Raw genomic sequence first — 24,424 nt, 5'->3', positions numbered from 1 at the left:
CAGTTCAGGGCCAAACTGTTGCCAAAAAAGCACAACACTAAAGCTTCCTGAGCTGTCATTTAGGTACAACCTGATTTAAAAGGACATCCCCTTTGGTTCTTTCGCCAATCACTTGAATTAAAAAAATGGTTTTGCAGTTGCATAAAATCTGTTGAATACAGTAACTCTTTTTCATTGTTGCGTACCGTTTGGTGAAATTGCTTATTTGGCAATCACAAGCCCCCGCTTGATGGCTGCTGAAGATGTTCACCTGGTTTTCTCCAGAGCTTCATGAACTGCTTCATTTACAAAGGTCAAGATTCCTTCTTCCACCTATCCATACAATAGTTCTATCCAACAACCAACACAAAGAGAATCATCCCAGACTCTCCTCCTATCTACAAATCTTAAGTGCACACACCCACAGTTGTTTTCCCTGTTCACTAGGCACAAATAGAACTGTGATTGAATTCCAACAGTGATTATTTAAAAGATGGTGGGTAGATGAGCGTCTACCCTTTCATTAGTGATTCTCACTTTTTCTATAGTGATGCTGTGACTGCATGGCAATCTATCCTAGTGCTCCTTCTAATTGAACCCTCACTGACAATGGGAGGCGCTGCTAAGCTGTCTCTCTGGAACATGGTGCTGGAAACGACGTGGCTCTTGACTCCAGACCCTGGATGGGCTCAATACAGGCTATGAACTCTCTGCAGATGCATCATCAGCCTGCCTTCTGGCTCTTGAGCAGTCATAGTAGTAAGTGAAGGAGTACTGTGCAAGATCTGCTATCCTGAGAGAGCATTATCCTCCATAGCCAAATCCATCCTGACCCTGTCAACGATGCACAGATCTGATGACTTTAATCATATCATTGAAGCCTGTCTCCATCTCATGCCTCATTTGTTGCTGACAAATACTTAGAGTAATTTCAAACGAATATGCTAACACTTTAGAAATTGATTTCCAATGGATTAACATTTCTGCTCAAATAGCATAATTTCAGGTTTAAAGTTTGAAACCTAAAGTTACTATTTTGAAAGCTGGCTAAGCAGATACCCAGTAATGCACATATTTTAATCAATAGAGTGAGTGATGCAGAACAGCGTTCAAAGGCTGATGGATTGAATTAATGTATTACTGGATAGTTAGTGCATTTTGTTGAGAAATGTTTGATCAGCACACAGTATGAGGTCATTCAATTTTATATAGTAGTGTAGGTTACCTTATTGGAATTGCTGTGGAGTTGGAAAGTAATAGCTCAGAATGCATGATAAATAAAATGTAATTGCCCCTTCCTTCAAAGTTGTTATGAATGAATAAAGAGTCTGACTGGATACTGTGAGCTCAAAGTAAAGTGTGACCATAGTCTTTTATTGCAGGTCTCCAGTGTGCCTCTCCAGCCTGTGAGGCCTCCTTAACTATCTGTGCTCCCAAGAGATTGTGGGATGCCTTGGGACTCCAGGAGATGAGCCCTCTGGTGGCTGTACAAGGTATATACAAGTTTACGTATTACAAGTTAACACTCCCCACCAAAGTCAACAGTGTAACTATTTACAAGGTGAGTCGATCAGGGGCCTTTCTTTCCTTGGTTGATCGTCTCGGTGCAAATGCTAGTTTTGGTGAACCGTTTGTTGGGACCTCACAGGGCTGCTGTGCAGCTGGCCTTCCTGGCGTGGTGAGCCCTGCTGGGCTGTTGCAGGTGATGGGTTCTGCTTCGTGGCCAACCGCGGTGTCGGTTGCCACTGGGGTGTATGTTGGGGGAATCAAAGAAGGTAGGGTCCAAAGTGGGTTGCTCAGGATAGTCCGTGAATCTGAGTTTGATTTGGTCCAAGTGTTTCCGGTGAATGAGTCCATTTGAAAGTTTGACCCGAAATACCCTGCTCCCCTCTTTGGCTACAATAGTGCCGGGAAGCCCTTTGGGACCTTGTCCATAATTCAACACAAATGCAGGATCATTGATTTCAATTGCGCGTGACACATTTGTGCGATCATATGAACTTTGCTGAAGCCGCCTGCTCTCTACCTGTTCATGTAGATCAGTGTGAACAAACGAGAGCCTTTTCATGAGCAGTTCAGCAGGTGGAATCCCAGTGAGCGAGTGGGTCTTGTGCGGTAGCTAAGCAGGACTCGGGATAGGCGAGTCTGCAGTGAGCCTTCAGTTACGCTCTTCAAGCCTTGCTTGATAGTTTGCACAGCTCTCTCTGCCTGACCATTGGATGCTGGTTTGAACGGGGCAGATATAACATGTTTGATCCCATTGCAGGTCATGAACTCTTTGAACGCGGCATTGCTAAAACATGGCCCGTTGTCGCTCACAAGGACATCAGGTAGTCCGCGCGTGGCAAACATGGCCCGCATGCTTTCAGTGGTGGCAGCGGATGTGCTTGCCGACATTATCTCACATTCAATCCATTCGGAGTCCACATCTACAACCATAAGGAACATTTTACCCAAAAACGGGCCTGCATAGTCAACATGGATCCTGGACCACGGTTTGGAGGGCCAAGATCATAAACGTAGTGTTACATCTGTGCACGCAGGACTCTAAGTCCGCATTGATACCGGGCCATCACACGTGGGATCTGGCTATCGCTTTCATCATTACGATGCTGGCTGGGTATTGTGGGGGTCACTGATGAAAGTGTCTCTGCCCTTCTTGGGGACCACTACCCGATTGCCCCACAGAAGGCAGTCTGCCTGTATAGACATTTCATCTTTGCGCCGCTGGTACGGCTTTATCTCTTCCTGCGTTTCCACTGGGACACTGGACCAGCTCCCGTGAAGCACACAATTTTTTACTAGGGACAGTAAGGGGTCCTGGCTCGACCAGGTTCTAATCTGTCGGGTTGTGACGGGTGATTGCTCGCCCTCGAATGCTTCCATAACCATGACTAAATCTGCGGGCTGCGCCATTTCCACCCCTGTGGTGGGCAATGGCAACCTACTGAGCATCGGCACAGTTTTCTGTGCCTGGCCTGTAGCGGATGGTGTTGTATGCGGACGTGAGCGCCGATCTCTGGATGCGGGCTGATGCATTCGTATTTATCCCCTTACTCTCAGAAAATAGGGATATTAGTGGCTTATGGTCAGTTTAAAATTTTAGCCCAAACAGATTGATGCATTTTCTTTACACCATAGACACAGGCTAACGCTTCTTTTTCAATCATGCTGCAGGCTCTCTCGGCCTTAGACAGACTTCTGGATGCATAAGCAACCGGTTGCAATTTCCCAGAATCATTAGCTTGTTGCAAAACACAACCAACGCCGGATCACATGTTAGTACCAAACGCTGACATGGATCATACAACACAAGCAATTTGTTGGAGCATAACAATTTTCTAGCTTTTACAAAGGCATTCTCTTTGCTTTTGCCCCACACCCATTCGTCTCCTTTATGCAGCAAGGCGTGCAGTGGTTCTAACAGTGTGCTGAGACCCGGTAAGAAGTTACCAAAGTAGTTCAGGAGTCCTAGAAACGACTGCAGCTCTGTCACGTTCTATGGCCTCGGTGCATTTTCGATTGCCTCAGTCTTCGAATCGGTGGGCCTGATGCCATCCGCCACGATTCTTCCCCCCCAGGAAAACGCACTTCGAGCGTTTTAACCTGAGCCCCACGCGGTTGAGTCAACTAAGAACCTCCTCCAGGTTCTGCAGACTGTGTTGCGACCTGTAACCAAGGTGTTGTCTTGGAAGACCACCGTGCGCGGAACCGACTTCAGTAGGCTTTCCATGTTTCTCTGGAATATCGCCGCGGCTGATCGAATTCCAAACGGGCATCTGTTATAAATGAAGAGACCTTTGTGCGTGTTGATACAGGTGAGGCCCTTCGATGATTCCTCCTGTTCCTGCGTCATGTAGGCCGAGGGCAAGTCCAGCTTCGTGAACGACTTTCCTCTCGCCAGCGTAGCAAAAAGGTCGTCAGCTCTTGGTAGTGGGTATTGATCCTACAGGGAGAAACTATTGATAGTTACTTTGTAATCACCACAGATTCTGACGGTGCCATCTCCCTTGAGGACTGGAACAATCGGACTGGCCCACTTGTTGAATTCGATCACGAAATGATGCTCTCTCTTTGCAGCCGGTCTAGCTCGATCTCTACCCTTTCTCTCATCATGTACGGTACTGTTCTCGCCTTGTGATGGATGGGTCGCGCCCCCGGAATTAGGTGGGTCTGCACTTTTGCTCCTTGGAACTTCCCGATGCCTGGTTCGAACAACGAAGGGAACTTGTTTAAGACCTGGGCACATGAAGCGTCGTCAGCGGACGAGAGCGCTCGGACGGCGTCCCAGTTCCAGCGTATCTTTCCCAGCTGAGCAGCGTGGTACCACCCAGAGTGGTAGCTTGTGCACCGCTCCATGGTAGGAGATCTTTACAGTAGCACTGTCGATTACGGGAATTAGTTCCTTTGTGTAAGTTCTCAGTTTCATGCGAATGGGAGTCAAGACTGGCCTTGAGGCCTTGCTGCACAATTTTTTGAAAGTCTTTTTGCTCATAATGGACTGGCTCGCACCTGTGTCCAGCTCCATTGACACCGGGAGTCCACTCAATTCAACCTTCAGCATTATCGAGGGACACTTTGTGGTAAATGTGTGCACCCCATATACCTCTGCCTCCTCGGTCTGTGGTTCGTCGTGATCTGCCGTGGATCTGTCCTCCTCTGCAACATAGTGGTTTGCAGGATTAACGGGGTTTGCAGCTCGCCTGCACATACGTCCCATTGTTTCACAGCCCTTGCAAACGTACCCTTTGAAGTGGCATGAATAGAAACGATGATCACCCCCGCAGCGCCAACAAGGTGTTAATGGCCTTGCATTCATCACCTTTGATGGTGGACTCAGACATCTGCGGACGTGCAGCTGCAGGCATGTGGGGCCTGCCCTGTACGTTGCGATTTGAAAACAACATCACTTTGATCACAGTACTTGTAGCAGCACTCATGTGCTGAGAGATTTGCTTCGTATTGTCACTGGTGGCAATGAACGCCTGGGCTATCGCTGTGGCCTTACTCAAGGTGGGGGTCTCTACAGTCAAAAGTTTGCTAAGTATCATTTCATGGCCAATTCCAAGTACGAAAAAGTCTCTGAGCATGTGCTCCAAATGTCCTTCAAATTCGCAATGTCCTGCAAGGCGTCATAGCTCGGCGACATAACTCGCCACTTCCTGGTCTTCAGACCTTTTGCCGGTGTAGAACCAGTACCTCGCCATCAGAACGCTTTCCTTCGGGTTCAGATGCTCCCGGACCAGTGTGCACAAATCATCGTACGATTTCTCTGTGGGTTTCGCTGGAGCAAGCAGATTTTTCACGAGGCTATACGTTGGTGCCCCGCAGACGGTGAGGAGAATCGCCCTTCGTTTGGCAGCGTTCGTTTCTCCTTCCAGCTCATTGACCCCGAAATATTGGTCGAGTCGCTCCACGAAGGTTTCCCAATCATTTCCCTCTGAGAATTTCTCCAGGAAGCCCACTGTTCTTTGCATCGTTGGGTTCATCATCTGTATCTCGTCACCAGTTATGTATGAATAAAGAGTCTGACTGTATACTGTGAGCTCAAAGTAAAGTGTGACCGTAGTCTTTTATTGCAGGTCTCCAGAGTGCCTCTCCAGCCTGTGAGGTCTCCTTAAGTACCTGTGCTCCCAAGGGATTATGGGATCCCTTGGGACTCCAGGGGATGAACCCTCTGGTGGCTGTACAAGGTATATACAAGTCTACATAAATAACAAAAGTGATCCTCAAAATGCTAAAAAAAGGCACCAAATAGCCAAACGGTTTTTATGCATCGCACCCCCAGGCTTGTCTGGAAAATAAATCTCCTTCACCTTCAGTACTCATATCTTCTTTCAGAATCTCTAAATCTCTTACCAATGGCAGTTTCTTTTGAAGTTTAATAGAAAAGCCAGCAATTTGCAAACTAATTTACAACTTTTAGTTTAGTTTTGTTTTTCTTTTCTGCACCAGTACTATTTCTGGCTGACACAGTGAATCTACAGTTGCTCTAATTCTTTGACCCATGTTTATGGTGTTGCTTTGCAATTTTCTCATTCTTTAAGCTCAGTAACACCATCTCGGATTTGGAATAACATATTTTTCAGTTTGATTATGCAGCAACAAAACAAGTACAACTTCCTTATTAATGACCTCAACAAGGAATAATTTGCTTTTTCATGATTTTTTTTTAAATGTTCATGAATCCATTTTTGGAAGGGTAGGAATGATCAAAGTAATGCTAAACATGGACAAATACTCAGTTAGCACTTCCTACTTGCATTCCACCATATGTTACTTGCATTTACTTTTTTGCAAAACTTAGTAAGCCGGAATTTCGGCTCCAAAGAGTAATTGACAAATTCAACAAGTTCTCGTGTTAAACAGTAAAAGAGAGAATAATAACTTTTACCAAAGAATAAGAGATATGGCAGAGCCAGTATTCCTGTTAATGGCAGACATGGCACTGCAAGAAAAAGTTGGATCAACTGGAATAATCTAATGGACATTTTCCAAGTTGCAATTAGCAGTTAAATCTTCAACTGCAAGTCATAATTAAATGCACTAACATGTTAGAAAATTTCTTCCTTATTTAGTCACCAACCTTTGCTTGGATTCCTAGGAGGAAGAGGAGGGGCGTCAGTGGCCGGTGACATTGGGGAATCTGTGCCACTTCCATATATTTGATTACTAAATGCCCCATATGAAAGTCGCTGTTTTTCTCGTGCTATGCCAAGCCCTGGAATCATAAGCTTATCTTGTGGGGAGAGACTGGAAGAGTGGCAGAAGCTCTGTGGCCTTGGAGAACGCTCTTTCTTTATAGGGCTGGTCTAATGAAAAGGAAAAGATGACAAGAGTTAGATTTGGAGTTGTGATACATTTAAGATTAATAATCCATCTCAGTCAAAATGACAACACTGATAGCTACCCAAGGAAGAAAGATTTCTGTATCTGTCACGCATTAAATTTTTGCCCAAAGGAGTTTTCATTTAATGAATGAATAGTTCCTAAATTTTGATTCTCAGATTTGATATTGTTTGTCCCTCAAGTGACGGTAATTTACAAGCCAAACTTACCTCAATTACATAGCTTATAACTATGAAAAACTATGTTTTTTCAGACAAATGTACTTCCTCTACAACAGCACTACAAAGTAAAGCTTTCCAGGCTCATGATAATGTAAAGCAGAGCTGGGGTAGGGGGGGGGGGGGGCGAGCGAGAGGAGGGGCGCGCGCCGGGGGCGAGAGAGAGGGGACGCGAGGATGTTACGAGGGAGAGGGGACGCAAGGGAGTGGGAGAAAGGGTATGAGAGAGCGAGAGCGAGAGAGAGAGAGACGGGGGAAGAGGGAGAGCGAGCGAGAGAGCGAGACGGGGGAAAGAGAGAGAGGGGAAGAGGGAGGGAGGTGGGGGGGGGGGGAAAAGAGGGAGGGAGGTGGGGGGAAGAGGAAGGGGGGGGAAGAGGAAGGGGGGGGAAGAGGAAGGGGGGGGAAGAGGAAGGGGGAGAAGAGGAAGGGGGAGAAGAGGAAGGGGGAGAAGAGGAAGGGGGAGGGAAAGAGTGAGGGAGGCGGACGGAGGGAAGAGGGAGGGAGGCGGACGGAGGGAAAGAGGGAGGGAGGGAGGGAGGCGGACGGAGGGAGGGAGGGAAGGAGGGACGAAAGAGGGAGGGACGGGGGAAAGAGGGAGGGAGGGAGGGAGGGAGGGGGGAGGGAGGGAGGGAGGGGGGAGGGAGGGAGGGGGGAAAGAGGGAGGGACGGGGGAAAGAGGGAGGGAGGGAGGGACGGGGGAAAGAGGGAGGGAGGGAGGGACGGGGGAAAGAGGGAGGGAGGGACGGGGAAAGAGGGAGGGAGGGAGGGAGGGAGGGACGGGGAAAGAGGGAGGGACGGACGGATGGGGAAAGAGGGAGGGAGGGAGGGATGGGGAAAGAGGGAGGGAGGGAGGGAGGGAGGGAGGGAGGGAGGGAGGGAGGGAGGGAGGGAGGGAGGGAGGGAGGGAAAGAGGGAGGGAGGGAGGGAGGGACAGGGGGAAAGAGGGAGGGACGGGGGAAAGAGGGAGGGAGGGAGGGACGGGGAAAAGAGGGAGGGAGGGAGGGACGGGGGAAAGAGGGAGGGAGAGAGGGACGGGGGAAGGAGGGAGGGAGGGAGGGAGGGAGGGAGGGACGGGGAGGGAGGGAGGGACGGGGAAAGAGGGAGGGAGGGACGGGGAAAGAGGGAGGGAGGGACGGGGGAAAGAGGGAGGGAGGGACGGGGGAAAGAGGGAGGGAGGGAGGGACGGGGGAAAGAGGGAGGGAGGGAGGGAGGGACGGGGGAAAGAGGGAGGGAGGGAGGGACGGGGGAAAGAGGGAGGGAGGGAGGGAGGGAGGGACGGGGGAAAGAGGGAGGGAGGGAGGGAGGGACGGGGGAAAGAGGGAGGGAGGGAGGGACGGGGGAAAGAGGGAGGGAGGGAGGGACGGGGGAAAGAGGGAGGGAGGGACGGGGGAAAGAGGGAGGGAGGGAGGGACGGGGGAAAGAGGGAGGGAGGGAGGGACGGGGGAAAGAGGGAGGGAGGGAGGGAGGGACGGGGGAAAGAGGGAGGGAGGGAGGGACGGGGGAAAGAGGGAGGGAGGGAGGGAGGGACGGGGGAAAGAGGGAGGGAGGGAGGGAGGGACGGGGGAAAGAGGGAGGGAGGGAGGGACGGGGGAAAGAGGGAGGGAGGGAGGGACGGGGGAAAGAGGGAGGGAGGGACGGGGGAAAGAGGGAGGGAGGGACGGGGGAAAGAGGGAGGGAGGGAGGGACGGGGGAAAGAGGGAGGGAGAGAGGGACGGGGGAAAGAGGGAAAGAGGGAGGGAGGGACGGGGGAAAGAGGGAGGGAGGGAGGGACGGGGGAAAGAGGGAGGGAGGGAGGGACGGGGGAAAGAGGGAGGGAGGGAGGGACGGGGGAAAGAGGGAGGGAGGGAGGGAGGGAGGGACGGGGGAAAGAGGGAGGGAGGGAGGGACGGGGGAAAGAGAGAGGGAGGGAGAGACGGGGGAAAGAGAGAGGGAGGGAGGGACGGGGGAAAGAGGGAGGGAGGGAGGGACGGGGGAAAGAGGGAGGGACGGGGAAGAGGGAGGGACGGGGGAAAGAGGGAGGGACGGGGGTAGAGGGAGGGACGGGGGTAGAGGGAGGGAGAGAGCGGAGACATCAGCATTGATTCTATCGACAAAGAAGATGATAACAGTCTAAATAAGTACTTTTACAACAAAGATAATAATTTGACTGCAAATATTTTACGAGTCTTGGCTAGTCTTAACTTCACTGTTACATGGTCAATTCTTAATTTTAAGTGAATGATGTCATACATCTGTGAGCAGTTTCAGGTTTTCTCTCAAAGATTGGAAAACCTTATAAAGAGCAATGGAAGCTACAAAACTTAAATTTTGATTAGATGAACCGCATTTGGATGATCGACTTAACAGATTCATATTCAGGCTTTTCCTGGATAGCAGATTTCAGTCTCCATCATCTTCTTCACGATTGAAAAGGGACAATAGCCAGGAGAGAAGAGAGAGAGCAGGATATCCAAAGTACTTTACTGCCAATTAACTACTTTTTAAGTGTATAGTCACTTGTTTTGTGGCAAACATGGCTGTAGGTTTGCACAGCAAGATTCCACAACAGTAATGAGATGAATGACCAGTGGTGGTTGGTTAAGGAATCAGTTTTGGCCAGGACAATGAGAGAGCTCCCTTGCTCGTCTTTAATTAGTATATGGGATCTTTTACGTCCATCTGAAAGGGCAGACATGACCTTGTTTTAACGTCTCATCCAGTAGACAGCATCTCTGAAAATGCAATACTCCCTCAGTACTGCACTAAAAAAGTAAATCAAGATTACTAGCAGAGACCCGCAAAATATTTGCGGTCAAATTACTATCTTTATTGCAACAGTACTTGTTTAGACTGTTATCATCATCTTCATCTATAGAATCAACGCTAATGCCCTCCACACCCACCACACCCACCCACCCAGAAATTCCTCCTCATCTCAGTTTTAAATGGGCGGCCTCTTATTCTAAAATTATGCCCCCGAGTTCTAGTCTCCCCTATCAGTGGAAACATCCGCTCTGCATCCACCTTGTCAAGCCTCCTTATAATCTTATACGTTTCGATAAGATCACCTCTCATTCTTCTGAATTCCAATGAGTAGAAGCCCAACATCCTCAGCCTTTCCTCATAAGTCAACCCCCTCATCTCCAGAATCAACCTAGTGAACCTTCTCTGAACTGCCTCCAAAGCAAGTATCTCCTTTTGTAAAATATGGAAACCAAAACTGCACGCAGTATTCCAGGTGTGGCCTCACCAATACCCTGTAAAACTGTAGCAAGACTTCCCTGCTTTTATACTCCATCCCCTTTGCAATAAAGGCCAAGATTCCATTGGCCTTCTTGACCACTTGCTGTACCTGCATACTAATCTTTGTATTTCATGCACAAGTACCCCCAGGTCCTGCTGTATTGCAGCTCTTCGCAATTTTTCTCCATTTAAACAGTAACTTGCTCTTTGATTTTTTCTGCCAAAGTGCATGACCTCAAACTTTCCAACATTATACTCCATCTGCCAAATTTTTGCCCACTCACTTAGCCTGTCTATGACCTTTTGCAGATTTTGTGTGTCCTCCTCACACATTGCTTTTCCTCCCATCTTTGTATCGTCAGCAAACTTAGCTACATTACACTCGGTCCTTTCTTCCAAGTCGTTAATATAGATTGTAAATAGTTGGGGTCCCAGCACTGATCCCTGCGGCACCCCACTAGTTACTGATTGCCAACCCGAGAATGAATCATTTATCATGACTCGCTGTTTTCTGTTAGTTAGCCAATCCTCTATTCATGATAATATATTGCCCCCAACCCTGTGAACTTTTATCTTGTGCAGTAACCTTTTATGTGGCACCTTGTCAAATGCCTTCTGGAAGTCCAAATACACCACAACCACTCTGTTCGTTACATTCTCAAATAATTCCAGCAAATTTGTCAAACATGATTTCCCCGTCATAAATCCATGCTGACTCTGCCTGACCGAATTATGCTTTTCCAAATGTCCTGCTACTGCTTCTTTAATAATGGACTCCAACATTTTCCCAACCACAGATGTTAGACTAACTGGTCTATAGTTTCCTGCTTTTTGTCTGCCTCCTTTTTTAAATAGGGGCATTACATTTACAGTTTTCCAATCTACTGGGACCTTCCCAGAATCCAGGGAATTTTGGTAAATTACAACCAATGCATCCACTATCCCTGCTGCTCTGACCCTAGGATGCAAGCCATCAGGTCCAGGGGATTTATCTGCCTTTAGTCCCATTATCTTACTGAGTACCACCTCCTTAGTGATTGTGATTGTGTTAAGTTCCTATCCCCCCATAGCCCCTTGACTATCCACTGTCGGAATATTGTTTGTGTCCTCTATCGTAAAGACTGGTACAAAATACTTGTTCAGAGTTTACAACCTCCCCATGTTTCCTATTACTAATTCCCTGGTCTCGTCCTCTAAGGGACCAACATTTACTTTAGCCACTCTTTTCCCTTTTATATACCGATAGAAACTCTTGCTATCTGTTTTTATATTTCGTGCTAGTTTACTTTCATAGTCTATCTTCCTTTTCCTAATCATTTTTTTAGTCATTGTTTGCTGGCTTTTAAAAGCTTCCCAATCTTCTGGACTCCCATTAGTTTTGGCCACTTTGTACGCCCTTATTTTTAATTGGATACCGTCCTTTATTTCTTTTGTTAGCCATAGATGGCTATCTTTTCTCTTACACTCTTTCCTCCTCACTGGAATATATATTTTTCTTGAGAGTTGTGAAATATCTCTTTAAATGTACACTACTGTTCATCAACTGTCCTACACTTTAATCTATTTTCCCAGTCCACTTTAGCCAACTCTGCCCTCATATCTTCTTCATCTACATATCCTATTACTTTCTCTCTCGTGTTTATCTAGCTTCCACTTAAATGCATTTATGGTAGTCGCCTCAACTACACCTTGTGGTAGTGAGTTCCACATTCTAACCACTCTCTGGGTAAAGAAGATTCTCCTGAATTCCTTGTTGGATTTATTAGTGACTATAAGATATTTATGGTCCCTAGTTCTGGTCTCCCCTGCATGCTGAAACAACATCTTCACATCAACCCTATCAAACCCTTTCATAATCTTAGATCTCTAACTGGTCACCCCTCAAGTTTTCTCTTTTCTAGAGAAAAAAGCACTGGCCTGCTCAATCTTTCCTGATTGGTATAAGAACATAAGAAATAGGAGCAGGAGTAGGTCATTCGGCTCCACAAGCCTGCTCTGCCATTCAATAAGATCATAGCTCATCTTGTACCTCGACTCACTGAAGGTGCTGGGGTACATGCCACATTATAGAAATCGGTAGTCTTGTGTGTATTCCTAGACAACGAGTATCAGAGTTATTCAACTATGGATACACATCAGTGCCAAGATTGATCCGAACATCGACACGTGCATTTTCTAACATTAAAGAGCAAAACTCCAAGGTAGATGTTTTTCTGTTGTCAATGCCTGGTGTAAAGCATTACCTGGGCAGTGTGCAGAAGAGAAAACCAGGTGAGGAGGATCACACACCCATAACGGATCCTGCTCGATATTCCATTTAAATTAATAGAACGAAAGATGAACAGGCTCCATCACCTGCATGCAATCCTCACCACCTGATTTTGCTTCCTGTGCTCTGCCCTGTTGAATATTCATGCCCAGGTGGTACAGATGACTATCTACCTCTCGGCCTGTTTTCTATCCTATCAAGGGAATGCTGGGGAGCTGTCTAGGTGAACTGTAGCACCTCTACTACAGCCCCAGCTAAAATCAGCTAATTCATCATATGCCAAGGATCAAACTGCAGTGCCTCCTGATGCATATAGCTCAGCACCACACTAAATAGTACAATTACCAAATGAACTATCAGGGATCTATCTGCAACTTTTTTCCCTACAATGCAAGATCTGTATTCTATATTCATTGTTAAATTCAGCTTTTTTTAAAAATTCAGGATAAAGCATTGCATTGGGCTATTCTTCAATCCAACTTATAAAAGATGATCGTTTTTCAAAAAAAACTAAAAACATTTTAAAAGATGATTTTTCTCCATCTCTTCGAAACTTCTTGCTTCACATGCTATTTTCAACCATAAGAGTATGCAGATCCCCACCAAATGTTGCTCTGTAACTGGATGTGCGAGGGTGTTTGAGAATAGTTCGGGTTGATGGACACCTTAATTCTGTTATATTTTCCGTGCTCACCTTTTCGTCCAAGTCATCATCACTTTCATCAATCTCCTCTTGCCGTAATTGCCATTCATATTCCACATGAACATGAGGATTAATTTTTCCTAAAGCAGCTTGACTGATCTGAAATTAATATAAAATATCAATCATCAAATTGCAATAGTAGCTATGTGAAATGATTCTATAATGGGCTATACATATTTAAACCTCTAATTAGCAACATATTTTCATGAGGGAGAAAAAATAAGGTGATTTTAGCTCAAGAACACTGCATAAGTGAACCACATACGATTTTTTTAAGCTTTATGATATTTGTTATCTAGTATGATGTCTAAACAAACATGTCATTTAAACTAGTTTGCACACTTAAAAGGAGCTACATGAATGCATTGTTTTGGCTTGCATAAATACTGGTTACTTAAAAATTTCTTATGACGATAGTCTCTTATAATTATAATATTTCATAATTGGAACATTCAATGTCTTTAATATAAATTATTTTAAGTTTTCAGATTGTTAGATATGACCAGAGAGTTTACAATTCTGATTTAGGGAGTTCGTGGTGAATCAGCGAGAGGCTCAGGAGGTGCGTGGAGAGGTCTATAAAAAGGCCCAGCGTCCGTGAATCGTTAGGAGTTCGTGGTGAGTCAGCGAGAGGCTCGGGAGGTGCGTGGGGAGGCCTATAAAAAGGCCCAGTGTCCGTGAATCGTTGGGAGTTCGTGGTGAATCAGCGACAGGCTCGGGAGGTGCGTGGAGAGGCGAGCTTGTGCAGCGACAGGGAGGAAAAAAGAAGTAGAAAGAAATCGAAAGGTGACATCACAGCCAAGGGGGTAAGTGATTGGCTGGTGATTGGTGAGTCGTTTTTCTTTTTTCTTTTTCTTTCATCAGTAAGTACCCTTTTAACATTATTGTTGCCCAATTAAGTTAATCCAAGGGTTATGTCATGACAGGAGATCTCAGACACGTGTTATTTTCCTCCTGTACTATGTGGGAACACAGGTACGCTTCTGGTGTCCCTGATGACTACATGTGCCGGAAGTGCATCCGCCTCCAGCTCCTGACAGCCCGCATTGCGGCACTGGAGCTGCGGGTGGATGAACTCTGGAGCATCCACGATGCTGAGAATGACGTGAATATCCCGTTTAGCGAGTTGGTCACATCGCAGGTAAAGGGTACACAGCCAGATAGGGGATGGGTGGCCAACAGGAAGAGCAGTGCAAGGAAGGTAGTGCAGGGGTCCCCTGCGGTCATCCCCCTGCAAAACAGATACACCGCTTTGGGTACTGTTGAGGGGGATGGCTCATCAGGGGACAGCAGCAGCAGCCAAGTTCATGGCACCGTGGGTGGCTCTGCTGCACAGGAGGGCAGGAAAAAGAGTGGTAGGGGATTCAATTGCAAGGGGAATAGATAGGCGTTTCTGCGGCCGCAACCGAGACTCCAGGATGGTATGTTGCCTCCCGGGTGCAAGGGTCAAGGATGTCTCGGAGCGGGTGCAGGACATTCTGAAAAGGGAGGGTGAACAGCCAGTTGTCGTGGTGCGTATATGTACCAATGATATAGGTAAAAAATGGGATGAGGTCCTACGAGACGAATTTAGGGAGCTAGGAGCTAAATTAAAAAGCAGGACCTCAAAAGTAGTAATCTCAGGATTGCTACCAGTGCCACGTGCTAGTCAGAGTAGGAATCGCAGGATAGCTCAGATGAATACGTGGCCTGAGGAGTGGTACAGAAGGGAGGGATTCAAATTCCTGGGGCATTGGAACTGGTTCTGGGGGAGGTGGGACCAGTACAAACCGGACGGTCTGGACCTGGGCAGGACTGGAACCAATGTTCTCGCGGGAGTGTTTGCTCGTGCTGTTGGGGAGGAGTTAAACTAATATGGCAGGGGGATGGGAACCTATGCAGGGAGACAGAGGGAAATAAAAGGGAGACAGAGGCAAAAGCTAGAAAGGAGAATAATAAAAGTGGAGGGCAGAGAAACCCAAGGCAAAAAACAAAAAGGGCCACATTACAGCAAAACTCTAAAGGGGCAAAGTGTGTTAAAAAGACAAGCCTGACGCCTCTGTGACTCAATGCGAGGAGTGTTCGGAATAAGGTGGACGAATTAACTGCGCAGATAGCAGTTAATGGATATGATGTAATTGGCATCACAGAGACATGGCTCCAGGATGACCAAGGCTGGGAACTCAACATCCAGGGGTATTCAACATTTAGGAAAGATAGACAGAAAGGAAAAGGAGGCAGGGTGGCGTTGCTGGTTAAAGAGGAAATTAATGCTATAGTAAGGAAGGACATTGGCTTGGATGATGTGGAATCGGTATGGGTGGAGCTACAGAATACCAAAGGGCAGAAAACGCTGGTGGGAGTTGTGTACAGGCCACCAAACAGTAGTAGTGAGGTTGGGGACAGTATCAAACAAGAAATAAGGGATGTGTGCAATAAAGGTACAGCAGTTATTATGGGTGACTTTAATTTACATATAGATTGGGCTAACCAAACTGGTAGCAATGCGGTGGAGGAGGATTTCCTGGAGTGTATTAGGGATGGTTTTCTTGACCAATATGTCGAGGAACCAACTAGAGAGCTGGCCATCCTAGACTGGGTGATGTGTAATGAGAAGGGACTAATTAGCCATCTTGTTGTGCGAGGCTCCTTGGGGAAGAGTGACCATAATATGATAGAATTCTTTATTAAGATGGAGTGTGACACAGTTAATTCAGAAACTAGGGTCCTGAACTTAAGGAAAGCTAACTTCAACGGCATGAGGCGTGAATTGGCTAGAATAGACTGGCAAATCATACTGACAGTGGATAGGCAATGGCAAACATTTATAGGTCACATGGATGAACTTCAACAGTTGTACATCCCTGTCTGGAGTAAAAATAAAACGGGGAAGGTGGCTCAACCACGGCTAACAAGGGAAATTAAGGATAGTGTTAGATCCAAGGAAGAGGCATATAAATTGGCCAGAAAAAGCACCAAACCTGAGGACTGGGAGAAATTTAGAACTCAGCAGAGGAGGACAAAGGGTTTAATTAGGAGGGGGAAAATAGAGTACGAGAGGAAGCTTGCCGGGAACATAAAAACTGACTGCAAAAGCTTCTATAGATATGTGAAGAGAAAAAGATTAGTGAAGACAAACGTAGGTCCCTTGCAGTCGGACTCAGGTGAATTTATAATGGGAAACAAAGAAATGGCAGACCAATTGAACAAATACTTTGGTTCTGTCTTCACGAAGGAAGACACAAATAACCTTCCGGATGTACTAGGGGACCGAGAGTCTAGTGAGAAGGAGGAACTGAAGGATATCCTTATTAGGCGGAAAAATGTGTTGGAGAAATTGATGGGATTGAAGGCCAATAAATCCGAGGACTGATTGTCTGCATCCAGAGTATTTAAAGAAAGTGGCCCTAGAAATAGTGGATGCATTGGTGATCATTTTCCAACAGTCGATCGACTCTGGATCAGTTCCTATAGACTGGAGGGGAGCAAATGTAACACCACTTTTTAAAAAAGGAGGGAGAGAAGGCGGGTAATTATAGACCGGTTAGCCTGATGTCAGTAGTGGGAAAATATTGGAATCAATTATTAAGATTGAAATAGCAGCGCATTTAGAAAGCAGTGACAGGATCGGTCCAAATCAGCAATGATTTATGAAAGGGAAATCATGTTTGACAAATCTTCTGGAATTTTTTGAGGATGTAACTAGTAGAGTGGACAAGGGAAAACCAGTGGATGTGGTTTATTTGGACTTTCAAAAGGCCTTTGACAAGGTCCCACATAAGAGATTGATGTGCAAAATCAAAGCACATGGTACTGGGGGTAATGTACTGGTGTGGATAGAGAATTGGATGGCAGACAGGAAGGAGAGAGTTGGGATAAACAGGTCCTTTTCGGAATGGGAGGCAGTGACTAGTGAAGTGCCGCAGGGCTCAGTGCTGGGACCCCAGCTCTTTACAATATACATTAATGATTTGGATGAAGCAACTGAGTGTAATATCTCCAAGTTTGCAGATGACACGAAACTGGGTGGCATTGAGAGCTGTGAGGAGGATGCAAAGAGGCTGCAGGGTGATTTGGACAGGTTACGTGAGTGGGCAAATACGTGGCAGATGCAGTATAATGTGGATAAATGTGAGGTTATCCACTTTGGTGCCACAAACACAAGGGCAGAATATTATCTGAATGGCGGCAGATTAGGAAAAGAGGAGGTGCAACGGGACCTGGGTGTCATGGTTCATCAGTCATTGAAAGTTGGCATGCAGGTACAGCAGGCGGTGAAGGAGGAAAATGGCATGTTGGCCTTCATAGCTAGGGGATTTGAGTATAGGAGCAGGGAGGTGTTACTACAATTGTACAGGGCCTTAGTGAGGCCTCACCTGGAATATTGTGTTCAGTTTTGGTCTCCTAATCTGAGGAAGGACTTTCTTACTATTGAGGGAGTGCAGTGAAGGTTCACCAGACTGATTCCAGGGATGGTTGGACTTACATATGAGGAGACACTGGATCAATTGGGACTTTGTACACTGGAGTTTGGAAGGATGAGATGGGATCTGATAGAAACGTATAAGATTCTGACGGGACAGGACAGGTTCGATGCGGGAAGAATGTTCCCGATGTTGGGGGAAGTCCAGAACCAGGAGACACAGTCTTAGGATAAGGGGTAGGCCATTTAGGACTGAGATGAGGAGAAATTTCTTCACTCAGAGAGTTGTTAACCTGTGGAATTCCCTGCCGCAGAGAGTTGTCGATGCCAGTTCATTGGATATATTCAAGAGGGAGTTAGATCTGGCCCTTACGGCTAAAGGGATCAAGGGCTATGGAGAGAAAGCAGGAAAGGGGTACTGAGGTGAATGATCAGCCATGATCTTATTGAATGGTGGTGCAGGCTCGAAGGGCCGGAATGGCCTACTCCTACACCTATTTTCTATGTTTCTATCAGAGTAAAGCACAATTTTATGGGATTCAAATTTCCCCAATGCTGTTTTTTTAGCGTATTGCCAGAGTTACGCCCGTTTTTTTTGGCCCCAACTATTCCAAAAAAATAAGTAGCAAGTTTTCCCGTTCTATTTTTTTTTTTAATTGGAAACGCGCAGCGTGTCCTGTAGCTACAGGGAATGGAGCCTAATGTCTGCGCCGAAAAAACGATGCCCCCACTTCTGCGCATGCGTATAAAAAAAGGATGTTTTTGACGCGCATGCCCAGTACAGTTTCCGGTTTGCATTCGACCATTTCTAAAGAGCCAGTTGTGTGAGAGAACTTTAATTCTCATTGGAAAAATTGGAGCTGCAATACAGGATGCAACGTGGCTCAAGGACCAAGAATTTCTTGCAGGATGAAATGGAGCCACATAATTGAGGCCAGATGGCACGATCTGAACACCAGCAGAGGTCACATAAAAGTTTCACCAAAAGAAAGGAAAAAACTTGCAGAAGATTACTTGCAATGGTGCAAAAAGAAGTGGCAGGACCTTGGTCAAGTAGTTAGTCTAAGTAATATTTTCATTTATTCGCTGGAATTGCAATTGTAAATGTGACCAGCTGTATATGTCCCAACCAGCAGAAAGACACCCTCCCTAAAAAGTTATGTTTTCATCTTTGCAGAGGAAGATGGCACACAACAAAAGGGAAAGAACCCGAACAGGAAGCGGCCCGGCAAATCTGCACTCACCAACACCCTTGGAAGACAGGGTCACTACTTTGATGGGTCCTGCCTGGAGAAAAGCAACCACCACTGCACAAGCCGGGCCCACACTCGAGGGAAAGGACAAGTCCTGCAAATTCCACAATCTGGCTTTGTCAAATGTTAAGTACTGCTCGGGCTAGTCATGCTTTGGTTCATGGGGATGTCTCCTTCGGCTATGCTTCGGTTGATGCAATGCGCTTTCATCATGGTCCTTCAAATGAGCCTGCTGCCTGCGCTGTGTGAGCCTACTCATGGCACCCTGCCCCCTCCTCTGCTGCTAACCATTTGTCTGTTCTGTTATATTTTGCAGAACTTGAGGCCAACCCTTACGATGCAGAAGATTCAGACATGGACGAGCCTGAAGAGAACATCTTCCAATCCCACCTTCCAGACCAAGAGCATGGGGATGAGGAGAGGGAGGTGATGGGTGAAGACCACACTGTTATGCTCACTTTGGGGGAGGTGCAGGTGCCGCCCATTGAGGTGCCAGCCCCTTTCCTGCGCGGTATGCATGTTGCTGGGGTATTCCATGGTTTCCCAGAGTCAGAGGCTGGGGAATCCAGTGGGGTGCAGCGAGGCACACCCAGGGCTCCACCGCCCGAAGCTGCGGGTCCCAGTGGTTCAGATGATGGCAATGAGTGCTGAGAGCATTGGGAGCGATCACTCCTGGACACCATCAGTGGGGTGGGTGATGAGGTATCGGGACTGTCAGGAGAAGTAATGCCACTCTCACGAGAAATGGGAACGCCGGCCGGGAACAAGAGGGAGGGAATGTCTCAGGCAGCAGAAACAATGTCGGTGCACAAGCGAGGGAATGTTGCAGGTAGCTGATGTGCTGTCAATGAACATGAGGGAGGGAATGCTGCTGGTAGCTGAAACACTGTCAGGGCACATGAAGGAGGGAATGTCAGAGTTAGCTGCTGCAATAAGAGAACACGCCCAGACCCTGCATCCATTGACAGAATCAATTGTCACTCCCACTCCAATCCCCAGACCAGCCTCTGAAGAGGCCCAAGCCGGGCCTTCAACATTATCGGCTGTGCCCACCCCCCCCACATTAAGTGCACATTACCCGAGATGTTGGAAAGAATAAGCTTTGTACAAACCCGAAAAACGCTGCACCATCACCTGCGGGCAGGGGTGGAGTCAACAAGACCAAGCACAGCGGGCTGTCTTAGAATAAAGTGGAGGAGAGATGGGTGCAGCCTTTTTTTTGCTGCTGTTGTTATTATTGTTGTTACTGTTGTAACTGCTGTCAAATTAAAAGTTTTTTGTAAGTTATGGAAATTTACAAGTTTAAAAGGTTTCAAGTGATCTTTGAGTTTTAAGTGATGTTAAAGTTTGTAAGTGATCTTAACTGAAAACTTTAAAGTTTGATAACTTTAATAAAAAAATTCATGTAAGTGCAAACAAATGTTTGTTAAACTTTTTAATAAAATATACTTTAAATTATAACTGAATCATTTCCATTATCTGTTCCATTAACACAACACAAGATTATGGAACAGGTCCAAACAGTAAACATGGTCCATTTGGAATAGTTGCCGTCAGGCAGCAAAGTGTTCACGGATGAGCTGCTGGCACAAGGCTCGAGCAATCGTTAAAGGGGCACGACGACCCGCCCTCCTCCAGGATTGCTAGCTTCCCAAATATGCAGCATGCAGCACACAACAGTGAACTGACTGACAATCTCAGGGGAGTAGTGCAAGTAGCCTCCGGAATGGTCCAGGCATCGGAAACGCTGTTTCAAGATGCCAATGGTCCTCTCTATTATGCTGCGTGTCGCAATGTGCGACATGTTGTATTCCCGGTCAGCTTCCATCCGCATTACGCATAGGGCATCATGAGTCAGGTGACGAGGCCGTACCCTTTGTCTCCCAGTAGCCAGCTCTGCCCTTCTGGCTGCTGCTGAAACATGGCAGATATAGAGCTCTCGTGTAGGATGAACGCATCATGGGTACTCTCAGGGTATCTTGCATCAACTGACATGATGTGATGCATGTCGTCACACGAACTGTACATTCACGGAGTGGAAGACTTTTCTATTCCTGTACATCTCAGAATCCTCCAAAGGTGCTTACAAGGCGATGTGGGTACAATCAATGCAGCCCTGTACCTTTGGGAAGCCAGCAATCCTGGAGAAGCCCACAGCCCTTTCATGCATTGCCTGGGCGGTCATGAGGAACTTTATGTAGTCATTCCTCTGGGAATATAATGCAGCAGTCATCTGTTGAATGCAGATATGTCTTGCATGTTGAGAAATGGTGCACACATCCCCAGTTATGGCCTGGAATGATCCAGATGCATGGAATGAAAGTGCAGCTGCAACCTTCACTTCAACTGACAAAGCAATCCTCCTGACACTTCTAGGTTGCAGGTCTGCTTTTATTAACTCACAAATCTCGGTTACAACCTCTTTGTGAAAACGCATCCTTCTGACACAGTCTGCATCACTCAGGTGCAGGTATGAACGTGTCTCAATATACCAGACGTGGGTAAGGCCTCCTGCCCATCATCCTACATGCTCTGAGGTTCCTCAAGCGATGACGTCGAATCAATTGTCTCCTCCTCCGCATCATCATGCAGAAGGCTTGCACGAGGTATGGCATTGTCAGTCTTGCCCCCATGATTAAATTGTACCTTTGCAAGCAGCTCAAAATGGCAATCAGGACAAGCTTTTTTCTTGTCTCTCTCCCCAAGGTCCACACCCTAGTATGGACCACACCCAGTTCTGAGCATGCGCAATAGGCTTGCTTAGATCAGGAAACAACCCTCCCCGGGCTTCATTTGATGCAGAGTGGCATAGTGTAAGGTGCTCATCCCTTCAGTTCAGCTTCCACACGACCTAGGGCTTCTTTTCAAGCTGAGCCCCGAGCCAGTGTTCGGGCAAGGGACCGATTGTGCCGGCCGACACTCTGACCCTCGAGCCCAGTTTGGAGATGTTTGGTGGTAACATGGCACTTGAAAAAAATCCAAACTTTAAAAATTGCATGAAACTTCCATTTTCTGCATTTTTAGTTGCAAAAATTTAAGCTTGATGATGCATATTTGAGTGTCCAAAACTTCGCCTAAAAACAATGGCGTCTTTCTACACCAATTTTTTGATGTGCGCTGGTTTTTCTCAAGTGCCAGAAAGTTTTTTGGGAGTGGTCACATACGTTGTTCTAGGAGAAATGTAAGTTGGCCAAACTTGCATAATTGTGAAAAACTGGCGCAGACATCAGATTATGCAAAAAAAACTAATCTAAAAAAATTGTAACTGAGTTACACTGGCACACAATCTTTGGGGAAACATGGATTTTTAAATTTAGGCCAAAAAAAGCAGCCCGCGCCAAAAAAATGGCGCAAATCACTGGGGAAAACTGAGTCGTATAGTACTATTTAGACCAAGGCTGAGAATTTCCTCGGATATGCTCCTGTTCCGCCCATTTAACTTCGTTAGAAGTGCGGTGTAAACGAGCTTATTTTTAAAACCACACTTCCAGCAAAATTATGATGGCAGGGTGAGAGCAGCTGAGGAAATTCCCAACCTAAAATAATGGAAAAGCCATTATTTAAACAAACACAACTAATTTAAAAAAAATAGGCTGTAGGAATTGTTGCTATTTCAATCAGTATTTGGGGGAGATAGTAGGTTATGGTATGCTGTGTCATGAGTGAATTATACAAGCTAATACTCAATCCCCCACACCACTAAATTTCCAATATGCTGCATTGTTACAGTTTTCCTGATAGGCAGTTGGAGGAAATTCTGGTTCAATGCCTATGTGGTTGTAAGGTTGAGAGAAATGGTGGAGAGGTAGAGCTGGATGTCTTCAGAATACTTGTAGAAGTTAACCCTCTGCCTGCCTACCACTCATATCACCATGCAGTATATGCTTTTTTTAAGGGAACCTGGGGAATGGAATCCATTTTCTTTTTGTTATATCGTGCCAGAATCAATTATGGCCAATTACAAAATAATGCTCTTTCAACTGCCCCACAACAATATGGCTTAGCCCAAACTTCATGAGAATGCTCCTACTAAATGTTTCCAATTCCCAGTCAATTACCATTGACAAAGCATCAAAATTCACAGGACGATATCAATTGTGTTAGCCAACAGATTCAGAGATCAAAAACATTTGTTAACGACCAACACAGAAAATAAACCACTGAATATTGGCAGCGGGTAGGGGGCCTTCCAGGCAGCATGAGAAGGCAATAGAAGGAAATAGCACAAGTCGACAGTTCAATGTGTGTTGCCCCCAGGACCTCGATCCAGTGCTGCAAGAAGCTTAATGACTTCATACAAGTGGGCAAGGCGAGTGAATGCATATTCAATTGCCATATCGCACCACAAGCCTCACGCACTGCTCAAAGCACCAGACCCCCATCACTCACCTACCAACAATCTCGAGTAATCACGATTCATACCTCACAATCATAGCTTCACCTCACTCTTACATACTTACCACTGCTGCAAGACTCAAACCCATAACTCACACACAATGTTAGCTATTCTATCATGACAGGAACATAACCCAAACATATTGCACCACACCCACTGATACACTTCCCTTTCTCATGCAGGCAAAGATGGCACACAACCACCATGAGCAGCAGCAGATGAGCAGAGGGAAAGCCTGACTTCAGAACCTCTGAGCTGGAAGAGACAGTACTAGAGATCATTGGATGGGCCATCACGGAGAGTGTGGTGAGTGGCGAGGCTGAAAGCATTGCTGATGACTGTATGCTCTACCTAATCCTTCTTCTCAAATCTCACTTCCCCCTCATCCCACAATCTTTTCACTCTTACAAGCTGCTAATGGTGTAAGTGTGCACATCTTGCTTCCTCCCCACCCCCCACAACTCTGCTTCATCTCCCTGTCATACTCCAGTGTGAGAGGGACTACAAGTAGAGACCCCATGACTGGGAGCAAGTGGTATGAGCAGAACCCTTGAAATCAGAAGTAAGACGTTCTCCATTTGCAGCACTGCTCCCAGTCACCTTACCAACTTTAAATAACTGTAGAAAGCTCCAGTTGCAGAAACTTGGATACAGCCAGTAGAAATCAAAAAGCAAGTTACTTACAAGTTGTTGCTAATCCCATTAAATAGCGCTGGTGGTGGGTACTTCCTGCTGCTTAAAGGCATGTTCACCTGTTCATGATTGGGAGAGGGCGTTGAATGGAGTGGCAACATCGAAAATGGCAGGTTGTGCGTCAAATCAGTGTTGCACCCTGATTGACGTCACAATCTGCCTCATCATTTCTCTCGCGAGCGCAGGCAATGGCCCAAAATGGTGGTCAACCTGCCCAAAATGGTGGCCGCCGCAGGACCCAGTGGGTGGAACTGAGGCAGTCGCCATTTTTTCTCCAAAACCGATTGTATTAGCTGGCGCTAAGGTTCCGAATTTCATGGCCATCATGGTTCCTTTTCTCTCCTGTTAACTTTTCCAGTCTTAGCAGCAGGTTCAGTGAGAGGATATAAAGTGACATCTTGCTAAATAATTTTAAACTGGATGAAATAAAGTGACGATTT

At 46.5% G+C, this 24,424-nt stretch overlaps 1 protein-coding gene across 5 annotated transcripts in view; it reads right to left on the bottom strand.

Annotated features, from left to right (window-relative positions):
• Positions 1-24,424, bottom strand: part of LOC139271360 (arf-GAP with SH3 domain, ANK repeat and PH domain-containing protein 1-like) — a 525,010-nt gene that overhangs the window by 60,097 nt on the left and 440,489 nt on the right. For all 5 annotated transcript variants that reach the window (XM_070888507.1, XM_070888511.1, XM_070888508.1 and 2 more), the window contains 2 exons: positions 13,232-13,339; positions 6,566-6,791 (listed from right to left, as the gene is read on the bottom strand). In XM_070888507.1, coding sequence (XP_070744608.1) covers positions 6,566-6,791; positions 13,232-13,339 — 334 coding nt within the window. The remainder of the gene's footprint in view (positions 1-6,565; positions 6,792-13,231; positions 13,340-24,424) is intronic.

The sequence above is a fragment of the Pristiophorus japonicus genome, chromosome 1 (genome assembly GCF_044704955.1).
Source record: "Pristiophorus japonicus isolate sPriJap1 chromosome 1, sPriJap1.hap1, whole genome shotgun sequence".
Lineage (NCBI taxonomy): Eukaryota > Metazoa > Chordata > Chondrichthyes > Pristiophoridae > Pristiophorus > Pristiophorus japonicus.
The sequence above is the reverse complement of the archived record's forward strand: the minus strand, read 5'-3'. Positions and strand labels throughout refer to the sequence as shown.